The 11,773-nt window shown below is 33.4% G+C and overlaps 3 protein-coding genes across 4 annotated transcripts in view; 2 read left to right on the top strand and 1 right to left on the bottom strand.

Moving 5' to 3' along the window:
• The window catches only part of LOC107638474, a gene marked incomplete in the record, with an annotated part of 7,172 nt that extends 5,164 nt beyond the window's left edge, over positions 1–2,008 (bottom strand). For both annotated transcript variants that reach the window (XM_016341772.2, XM_016341773.2), the window contains 3 exon segments: positions 1–113; positions 657–781; positions 1,465–2,008. In XM_016341772.2, coding sequence (XP_016197258.1) covers positions 1–113; positions 657–781; positions 1,465–1,674 — 448 coding nt within the window.
• On the top strand, positions 4,087–5,382 carry LOC110271406. The gene is made up of 6 exons (XM_021122305.1): positions 4,087–4,254; positions 4,349–4,487; positions 4,624–4,723; positions 4,815–5,024; positions 5,128–5,278; positions 5,368–5,382. Exons 1-6 carry the CDS (start codon positions 4,087–4,089, stop codon positions 5,380–5,382), a joined length of 783 nt encoding a protein of 260 aa, XP_020977964.1.
• LOC110270851 lies at positions 6,685–7,580 on the top strand. Its single transcript, XM_021120490.1, has 4 exons — positions 6,685–6,799; positions 6,898–7,086; positions 7,187–7,282; positions 7,371–7,580. The coding sequence occupies exons 1-4, from the start codon at positions 6,734–6,736 to the stop codon at positions 7,563–7,565; spliced, it is 546 nt and encodes a 181-aa protein (XP_020976149.1). The 5' UTR covers positions 6,685–6,733; the 3' UTR covers positions 7,566–7,580.

Raw genomic sequence — 11,773 nt, 5'->3', positions numbered from 1 at the left:
TCCCAAGTTTAGCGCGTTCACTCTCATAGCGGATTTTAACTCCAGTTTTTGCTGCTTGGCGTAATTCATCTAGCCTTGCTAGGCGCATTTGGGCCTTTGTCAAAATGCTCAACCTGTAAGGGAAAGCAGTAAATTATGTTAATTAAGTCAAATAATATTATTGGAAAAAAAAAATTATTCTGCATTAAAACCAATTTGAAATCACCGAGTGCAGACACAAATTTTAGAACTCAAATAAATTCACTTATCAACAGAACAAAAAGTCTAAGAATCTTATATTAAATGTGACCATGTCATTTTAAATATCTAACTATTCATGAGTACAATAGTTATAGGAAAAACTTTCGAGAACTATATTATATTACATTGAAGATGTGTGTGAAAAAGTTCCTCATCTCTAACTCAGAAAACTAGCATTGACCGAGTTCTTGAGGAGTAAACTTCTCTGGAAAAAATGATATATAGATTGAAAAACAATTTGAGTAATTAGTTATTATACAAAATAATTGGCAAGGACAACATAGAAAAAAATGAGCTGGCCTCCAACTAGGATAGCAAAAATAACCGTTCTTACAATACTTAAAATCACAGCGCTACAACTAATTGAACTTAAAGTTTAGAATAGACTCAAAATAATTGAACATAAGCAACCCCACCTCTTCTGTTCAGCAGCCTGCAGCTTTGCTTCCAGTCGCTGACCAAGATCTTCATCCTGAGATGAACACCGTGAGGGGCTTCTTGGCTTTGCACGTGCCTTGCTTGAGAGCTTCTCATAGTATTTCTGCAGTCAAGAAAATTTAAATAAATAGAGAGACCCAGGAAACATATAAAAAGGGAGAGGGGGGTTTTAAAAATTGAAAAACATATAAAGAGAAGAATCAGTAACTATTTAAACCATGAAATGGAGAAACCATATATGCTACATACTAAAGCATATTCCAACCAATTCAAAAAGCGATCAGTTAAATGCTTGCAATTCGTATAACTAACCAACACGAAAGTTATCACAGAAAGACAGAGCCATGTGCAAAGGTACCACCAAGGAGTGCGAATCAAAATTCGAACAGAATAAAAAACACCCTCCTGCTCTCTTACCTACCATATAAAAGTCTTGTAAACAAAGCAAGGAAGTGGAAGAAACCAACCAAAATCATGACGTAATTAATCAAAATAATTTCTTGAAACCGATGAAAAAAAAAAGAAAAAAACTGGGATTATGTAACGCCAGAAGAAAAACAATTTGCCAATAGAGATTAGCAGATAGTAATCTCAGTAAAAGTTTCATGTTTCTTCCTGAAACCGGCTTTAAAAAAGAAAGAGAGAAAAAATTACACGTGGTGATATTTACGGCAAGAAAATAGAAACGCCTAAACAGGGAAAAGAAAAAATCACTTCGATTTTAAGTCCCTAAACTTTCTCACCAACTAACAAAATACTGTTTAAGAAATGGAATCGTAAAGACACCTGTCTACGGAGATCAGCGTCGCGAAGCTTGGCTTCGATTTCCTCCACCGTGCTCGGAGACTTGCACTCCGTGTCGAGGAGCCTTCGCCTCAGCCTCTTCGGCAACCTCGTCGGCGACGAGAAAGAATCTTCATCACCGGTCGGAAATTCCATCGCAATTCCTCCGCCGCCGCCGACTCTCCCCTCCGGCAACTCCACTCCGGCAGCCATCTCTGGGAAACACGACGACGCAGAAACCGATCAAACCCTTAGTACGACGGCGATGAAGGCAAGGCAACGACGTCGTACTGTACGAAACGCACCACACAGAAGATAGGAACGGTGAATTCAATTAAAGATCACAACGAAGAACCGATTCAATTATATATATCCACGTAAAAATTCAGAGGAAATAACAGTAACAACGGAAAATTCAAAACGATTCAAACGGGAAACGTTGCGCCGAGTGGACTCAGCTTCGAGGAGCTTCGTTTTTTTGGTTTGGGAGTTTTTAGAGAGAGAAAGTTGAGAAATAAAGAGAGTTCCTTTTTCATAAATGAAAATGTGAAGGCCGTGTTTGGGTTTATAATGTGAATGGGTTTACGTGACGTGTTTTTGTATCTAACTCTTAATCAGCAGGATTAAAAGGGTATTAGCCACGTCAGCATGGCCCCTCAACGGCACTCTTCCTTTTGCTTTTTTCGGACTTAAATGCCCCTCGTTCATATCCTTTTTGACTATATTGCCCCTATCTTATCGGCCACCTTCTCCATTTGACAATTGACATATTTCCCCTTTTCCTCCTTTCTAGTTGAAATTCAGATTGAGGACTAAAACTGAATATTGCACTCGCTAATCTATTTATCTATTTATTATCTAAAAGAAGAGTTGTAAAACAGCAACACCATACACCAGACTCTAAAGCTTTGTTTGGATGTAGAAAAGAAAATTAAAAAAAAAAAGGAAAGAAAATAAAAAAAAAATAGAAAGAAAAATAAAGCGTGTTTTCTAACTAACCTTCTTAAGTATGAGCTATTGTTTTCTGTAGCTGAAAAACAATTATCTACCTTATGCAATTTTAAGAATAACATTTAGACTTTGTTTCCATATAGGAAAGATGAAAAGAAAGAAAATAAGAAGGAAAAAAATGAAAGGAGAGAAAATAGAAGAAAAAGTGAAATTATTTGTGTGCTGTTTGGACGAAGAGAAAATGAATAGAAAGAAAATATTTTTTTTGTTTTAATAAAAAAATTATAATAGTATAAAATTACATTAATATCTTTATAATAAAATAAAATATAAATATTTTCATTTATTTATAAATTTTATAAATTATTTATCTAATACATATATAATATTTAAATGTGAATTTCTATTATAATAATATATTAAAACTATTAAAACTAAATTTATATTGATAATTATTAATAATAATAGAATTAGGGGTAATATTGTAAATACATTAAAGATAATATTTTTCTTCTTGTTTTCTTGCTTGTAATGGATGAAAAATTTTTTTGGTAGAATCCATACCAAAATTTTCTTTCCTTTCCATTTTCATTGGCATCCAGACAAAGAAAAATTAAATTTTTCACTCATTTTTCTTTCCTCCAATTTTTCCCTAAATCAAACATAGTGTAATACCTATCCATCTTTCAACTAGTTTTCACTTTTCTCCAATCGACACCTGTCTTTATTATTATGGAAATTACAATCCTATCCTATATATAGATTGATTATTACAAATCCTTTTTTTTTACTGTTGCAAGTTCCTCTTTTTTTTTTTTGGATGGCACAAATATAGGAGTGGGCTCAACAATCTTCAACGTCGGCAAAAACTTTTACTTGGTGGAAGATTCTTAAGGGAGTCGTTTGTCTAATGGGTTATAGAAAAGTGAAGAAAAACCCAAATCAGCTCCTGACAATTACTTCGAAAGACAATGAGACCCCTGAAAAAAAAAAACCTCAATCCGGTCCCTGACAAAAAAAAAATTTCAATCCAGCCCCTGACAATTACTTCAAAAGGACAACGAGGCCCCTGTGCCAAAAAAAAATCAATGTTATTTTTTTGGCACAGGAGCTAATCAGTCCCAAAAAAAATTATCAGGAGCCGGATTGAGTGTTTTTTTTTCTTGGGGGCCTCATTGTCCTTTCGAGATAATTGTCAGGGGCCGGATGGAATATTCACTCATAGAAAGTGAATGGAGCAGCAATCCTAAAACTACCATTTAATAGAAGAAAGCAAAAATGCTAGTTTTTGATTAAATGATTAGGATAAACAATGAATTAAAAAGTCATTGTGTCTGATAGAAAAAAAGAAAAAGAGGCAACAATATTTTTTGAAATTTTAAGGTACTCCTTTTATTCATTATGCTTAGCGCATGTTAGAGCATTAGCAATCCCAAAACGATGGGATTAACCACTGATAGTTTGCTCTGATTGGTTGATTGGGCTTAATCCCAGTACACAACATGTTTTAGTCGATTGAAAAATTTAGTACGTTAGTTTAAACGATGATATAATTTTGACGCTACTTTGTGAAATTTAAAACCAGTATAACAACTTTTTCTATGACATAGTCTTTATATATTGGAAGCTGGTATCCCACCATCCACATAGCTTAGATTACTTCATGTCCTCCGTATGGCTCTAACAAATGTTTTTACTCAAAAGATTGATTGTGTTGTAGACATCAATGCAACGAAACTGACTTGGAATTTGGTTGTTGGAGTTGTTCGTTTGTACGAGATTCCTAGCTCATGGAATCCCACTGATGTATGTAGCTTAAAGTTGGTGCTCCAGGATGAAATGGTATGTATCCAACTATTCATTTTAAGAATGATCATATTTATTTGTGGAGTTTATGCATGTTAATTTGTGTGTGTTTGTGTGTGTGCCTGTTTAGGATGATCATATACATTACTCCATTCCGAAGGCAAATGTGGTGGTCTTTAAGACAGATGTTCGTGAATTTAGAATATACTCAATGAGAAATTTCATTGTTCAGTCAAATTTGAAAAGTGTAAGGACAACTGCACACAAGTGTCAATTTGAACATCCTCCTAGGTAATATATTGATCAAATGATTCATAAATCATTTGGCAGTTTATTTGGTTTTGTTATTTTGTTTGTGGATAACTGATGCTGTCTTTGTTGGTTTTTATTTTCATTGTGGTATAGATTGCATTGGTCATGTTGTTGGAAAGGAGGATGTTAGACCAATGATTACAAAATCAGGTCAAGAAAGCAAATGCATGGCACTATACCTGGAGGATCTTCAGTAAGTCATTTGGCTGGCTTCATTGGTGTATCATTAAGTAGTTGTTTCAGTTGTGGCTATTCTTATTGTTGTATGTTTTACAATATCGTAGGAAAAACAAGATCAAATGCACTATATTTGGTAAAATGATTGGCAAGTTAACTCCGTTTGTCAATAAGAATAATGGTGAGCCACTGATTTTGGTCGCTCAACTCTTCAAGCCAAATCATTACCTCAATCAGATTAATGTTAAGAATAGTCTTTATGCCTCAAGAGTATTCCTGAACCCTGATTTCCCTGATGTTATTGCATTCAAGAATCAGTATGTAAACACTGAACGTTAAGTTACTTTTGGGGAAAAGATTGTATATCTGTTTAGGCACAGCTGTATATTAGTGACAACGTTTTTTTTTTCTTTTTATCAGATTACTTCGAGTTAGCCTATTGAAAGAAGGTGACATTGGCTCACAACGAATTAATCATATAGAGATCCAACCTCAATATTCAGTGAGTGATGAGCTTTCGGGAGGTTCCTTTCCAATCAATACAATTGAAGAAGTTTTGAACATGACTTATGTGAGTTCATTTCCCACCTTTTTATATTAACACTAATTTCGTTGCATTGCCTTTAAATGTCATTAAGATGAGAGTCCATGTTGTTGCAGGAAGGCTCCATTTGAGTTTTAGCCACTATAGTGTCTATTGATGTTGGCACCCGCAATTGATATTATGTCTCGTGTAAGAGTTGTCCTAGAAAAGTTGTGGAGAATTGTCAAAAAGTGGGATTTAATGCTCCGTTGAGGTAACAGTTTCTTTGTTATGAATTTTATTCCACCTCTTAACAGTAAACTTCTTTATGTGACCATGTTTTTTACGTTTAATGCTAAAATGTCAAATTTGTCACTGTTGATTTTGGAACACCTTGGGGATTACAAATAACACATCACTTCTTAGAGAAAATGAAGTTTCACTTATTATGGTGATCCCATGCCAAAAAGTTCAGTTAGGTTTTACTAAATGTGAAGCAATGTAGTGTAATTAAAAAGGACGTGTAATTTGTTGTCATGTTATTATTTTGTTACAAGTTGTATTCTATTTTTAAGGAAAAACACTAGATAAAACTCAGGGTATACCATATAAATATACCCTAAAAGTTGTGGAGAATAAGGGTTGATATTTCTGTGATCATTGTCAAAAAGTGGGATTTAATGCTCCATTGAGGTAACAGTTTCTTTGTGATGAATTTTTTGCAACCTTTTAACAGCAAAATGTGACCATGTTTTCTGCGTTCAATGCTAAAATCTCAATTTTCTAAATGTTGATTTGTTACACCTTGCTGATTACAAATAACACATCAGTTTTTGGAGCAAATGAAGTTTCACTCATTAGGGTGATCTTATAGCAAAAAGTCCAGTTGGGTTTTACTAAATGTGAAGCAATGAGATGTAATTAGAAAGGGTGTGTAATTTGTGGTGATGTTATTACTTGTTATAGAGTTCTATTCTATTTTTAAGGAAAAACACTAAATGGCCAAAACTCTGGGTATACCATATAAATAAAAGCGGTGTGTTTATACTTTTATCTAAATTTCACACATAATTATAAACATGAGTTAGTCTACTTAACTAATTCTATTTTGAGAAAAAAAACTAAATGGATAAACTCAAGGTATACTACATGAGTAATAAGGGTATTTGACTTAGGTCACTATTTAGCGCTTTGTATTCTTACTGATAATAGAACTTGAATAAGTTTGCCTCTAATTGAATTCTTTTGTCTATTTCAAATAAATCACGTGACCAATTAAGGTATACACATATTCTTTCAAAGTGTGTTTCCTTGGCTGTTGGAATGGAGTAAATTCTCTAAATGTAACCTCTGTTAACGCGTTAATTTCAAGAATTATTTACACTATAAGTTTCGTATCCATACTTATCTCTCCCCTGAACACTTTTAATTCTGTTTGGTTTCTTTTTCCTCAGGTATCGACTTAATGTTGTAGTCACGGATGGGACTGGATGCATTAATATAATGCTTTGGAATCAAGAGGCAAAAATCATTCTTGAAAAATCTGCTAATGACATAAGGGATATAATGGTAAACTATTATGCATTTTACGGAGTGTACTTGGTTATTTATCAATATTAGGACTGTCGGTGTGTTAACCAACTAATGAAGCCTTTTTTCATGTGCAGAAAGATGCTAATGAGAATGCCTGCCTAAAAGCTTTTGAACCTATAATTGATAGGAAGTTCCTTTTTAAATTGTCTATTTCACACAAAAATTTGACCTCTGTTGACCAAGCTTATAATGCTGTTAAGATTAGTGATGACGAGACACTGATTGGTCTCTATTCATCCCACAGTTCTTCCATAGATATTGGAATTCGTATTTAAATTATGACTCATTATTAAACTGCCTATTGCAGTTTCCATATTCTTAAAGGGTGTATTCGTAATTAAATTTAGAATTCATGTGGTGCAGGGTGTTGAACAAGGCCTTTCAAACGTAGTGCCTATAATTGGAAATAATGACCTCGACTCAGATGGGAATGGAGCTGCAATTGTTTCTCTATCAAAGGTCAGGATTCCATTAGATATTCTTTGTCGCTCATGTTGCATTGTAGAACCCAATAATTGATATTACAAATTCTGTTGCACTCATGCAGGATTCTGGCACTGAGAGCATCTTTGAGAGCGACTTAGATACTCCTAGTAAATGTGTTATAGTAGATTCTACTCCAAGCTTGGGTGTTAGTGGACTTACCAATCCGGAAGGCCAGGGTTCAGTAACAAGACTTTCAGTCGTGGTTCTACCAAGAGGAAAATTGAGTGATTCATTAAATTTAGGATATGTAATGTGATTGTACACATTTGTTGGTTGTAGTTTAGTTGCTATGGGTACTTACCCTTATCAAACTTGGTAGTATCAACTTATGTACACTAGACAAGCGCATTGTTTTACCTGCAACATTCACAGGGGGACCACATTATATGATTCAGAATTACCAAGATGCAATGGCAATTTGTAGGTCAATTAGTTATCCAGATTTATTTATAAGAGTAACATGCAACCCCCAATGGGAAGAATTGAAACGTTATTGTAAGAAAAATAATTTAAAACCTGAAGATAGACCAGATATGGTTTGCAGATTATTCAAGAGAAAGTTTGACATACTCATCAAAGATATCCAAAAAATAGAATTTTTGGTACATCAAGGCAGGTAATACTCCAAACCCGCACTTTCGTGGGAAAATGTTAACTATTTCAATCCATTATAATACAATCATACTTAATGCATATCTATTATTGCAGTTATATATACTATTGAGTTCCAAAAGCATGGATTACTGCACGCACATATACTACAATTTCTTGCGCAATAGCATAAATTCCCTAGTCCTGACGACATAGACAACATTATCTCAGCAGAAATTCCAGATAAAAATCTGGATCCAAAATACTATTAGGCAGTTAAGGCTTTAATGATGCATGGACCCTATGAAATTGCAAACAAAAAATCACCTTGCATGGAGAATGGTGTTTGCACCCGACATTTCCCTAAAAACTTTGTAGAGTTTACCACCATCAATCAAAATGGATATCCACTTTATGGACATCGAAATGACGGTCATACAATTGAAATTTCAAGTATTCATTTGGATAATCGGTATGTTGTGCCACATAATAAGTTCTTATTAGTGAATTATGGTGCTCATATCAATGTTGAATGGTGCAATCAATCAAGATCGATGAAGTATATTTTTAAGTATGTTAATAAGGAAAGTGATCGAGTCACGGCTTTTTTTGTTCAACTTCAACGCTTCCCAATTCTAATTCAATCATAGATGAAGTGAAAATGTACTATGATTGTCGGTATATCTCTCCATGTGAATCTGCTTGAAAAATATTTGCATTTGATATTCACTATAGAAGACCTTCAGTTGAATGGTTAAGCTTTCACTTGCTCGATGAACAACCAGTTATCTTTAAAAATCAAGACAATTTGCAAAGAACGGTTGAGAAAGCAACAATTAAATAATCCATGTTCATAGCTTGGTTTCAAGCAAACACAGAATATGAGGCAGCTAGACAATTAAATTATAACAATTTTCTGATTGAATTTGTTTGGAAACGCAGCCTTAGAATATGGGAGCCTAGGAAAACAAACAATGTTATTGGTAGATTATTCTTTGTCCCTCCATCTGCAGGTGAATTATATTATTTAAGAATGTTAATCAACATTGTTAAAGGGCCAAGAAGCTACAAAGAACTTTGGTCTTTCAATGGTGTTGTTTATCCTACATTCAGAGATGCATGTTACGTGTGTGGGTTACTTGATGATGATCAAGAATATATTGATGCTATTGAAGAAGCAAGTCACTAGGGTTATGGATATTATCTGAGAAAGTTGTTTGCAACTCTTTTGTGGTCAAATTCAATTATTCAACCTGAAGTAGTTTGGCAGAAATGTTGGACTTTACTTTCAGATGGGATATTACATAATCATATAACTATGTTCAATTTACCAGGTTTAAACTTATTCATTAATATCTACATTTATTTTGCTAAAACTTTCTTCATCAAATGTCCACATGATATAATTTATTATGTTGATATTAATATCAAAATTGTTGAAACTTTTTAGCAAATATAAATGTCACAATGTACAATTAAATGTCTTAAGGTGTTTTTATTCTTAGTTTTCTAATACTCATTTTCAATTTTAATTGCAGATTTAGTTTTATCAAATGATGAATTATCAGAGCTTACTCTAATAGAGATTGAACAAATACTTAACAGCAATGGCAAAACACTTCGAGAATATGCAACAATGCCATTTCCCAACATGGATAACACTCACAATATGAGACGTGGCTCTTTGCAAAACAAATTAATATTGGATGAACTCTGCTATGAATCTATGATCGAGTTATGTTGGCTGAGCAACACGAGCAATTTTTATCACAAATAACAACAGAATAAAAATATGTATATGACTAAATACTTCAAGCCGTCAATTCAGATTGCAGTAAATTTTTCTTTTTATATGAGTACGGAGGTACAGGAAAGGCTTTCGTTTGGAATATTGTCTCAGCTGCTCTTAGATCAAAGGGACAAATTGTCTTAACAGTTGCTTCAAGTGGAATAGCTTCACTCTTGCTACCTGGAGGAAGAACAACTCATTCCAGGTTTGCAATCCCCTTAACTCCTGATGAATATTCCACCTGTAATATAAAACAAGGAAGCCCACTAGCTGAGTTAATTTTGGCAACCAAACTTATTATTTGGGATGAAGCACCAATGATGAATAAATTTTGCTTTGAAGCACTAGATCAAACTATGAGAGACTTACTTCAGCACACAAATCATTCAAGTTTACGGTTGCCATTTAGGGGAAAAACAACAAAGGGATCTAAACAAGATATTGTTAATGCATCGATTAATTCCTCTTATCTATGGCATGAATGCAAGTTATTAACTTTAACTCAAAATATGAGATTAAGGTCTTCAATAGAAGATGAAAGCATCAGAGAACGAGAAGAATTTGCATAGTGAATCTTTGATTTAGGAGATGGAAAGCTTGCTCATTTAGAAGACGGATACAGTGTGGTCCTTATACCACCTGAACTCTTAATTACAAATTTTGATGACCCAATTCATACAATCGTTGAAGCTATATATAGTGACTACCTAAAGGATTCCACAGAGTTCAAGAATTTGCATGGCTGTGCTATTTTGGCTCCAACAATCAACGTTGTTGAACAAGTTAATGATTGTATGCTAGCTTTAAATGAAAATGAAAAAAAAAAGTTGATCTCAACTCCGATTCACCTTCCTTTAAAGAAGGAGCAGTAGACAATCTGGCATCAATGCACACTTCAGAATTTTTGGCAACTATTAAATCTCCCGTACTTCCAAATCATGAGCTTTGCTTTAGGCAAGGCTGTCCTGTCATGCTTATTAGAAATATTGATCATTCAGCAGGCCTTTGTAATGGTACTAGATTAGTTATCACAAGACTTGGCAACAAAGTTATCGGAGCAGAAGTCTTATCAGGATCTAACATTGGTGAAAAGGTTTTCATACCTAGGATGACATTAACTCCTTCGAATACAAAACTGCCATTTAAGTTTCAACAAAGGCAATTCCCTTTGATACTTTCGTATGCCATGACTATAAATAAAAGTCAAAGACAATCATTGGATTATGTTGGGTTACTCCTTAAACAGCTAATATTCACACGTGACCAACTATATATTGGAGTCTCAAAAGTCACTAACAAATATGGACTGAAAATTGTTATTTCTCATGACAATTCAAATAATTACACTAAAACCAACAATGTCGTTTATCATGAAGTTTTCAGAAATATTTAATTTTGGCATATTGTGTCACACAGCATAGATAAGGATCATATTCTCAATTCTTTTGAATTCTTTCTTTAACTATTTCTTTTTTATTTATGTCTCAATATTTTCTTTCTAAAATTTTACCAAGTTTTACCCTTATCATTGTATTTATATGTTGCACACATTATTAATTTGCAAACTCACTTGGTATTTATGTCGTTTATTGCAGCACAACTATCAAATTTAGAATAGAAAATGTGCACTTTTGCTTCAACAATCAATCTTTCTTTTCATGCCATGTATTTATATTAATTAACCATGTTTAGTTAATGCATGATCCAAAATTATTATTTATATCATTGTCATCATATTTCTAAGTTCAATAAATATATATGACAAACATATCATTATCCAATTTCTATGTTTTTCTCTCATATATCTTTGTTATTAATTGCTCAAACTTAATCACCCACCGCGCGTATGCGCTGACTTTTTGCTAGTTCTTCTATAAATAGAAAGTGCGAAAGAATAGAAAACAGTAGGAACTTTACTCTCAAAGAACACTTACATATTAATTAACAGTTAATGCATGATCCAAAATTATTATTTATATCATTGTCATCATATTTCTAAGTTCAATAAATATATATGACAAACATATCATTATCCAATTTCTATGTTTTTCTCTCATATATCTTTGTTATTAATTGTTAATTGC

The sequence above is a fragment of the Arachis ipaensis genome, chromosome B04 (genome assembly GCF_000816755.2).
Source record: "Arachis ipaensis cultivar K30076 chromosome B04, Araip1.1, whole genome shotgun sequence".
NCBI lineage: Eukaryota > Viridiplantae > Streptophyta > Magnoliopsida > Fabales > Fabaceae > Arachis > Arachis ipaensis.
Note: the sequence above shows the minus strand (reverse complement) of the source record. Positions and strands in the feature narration are given on the sequence as shown.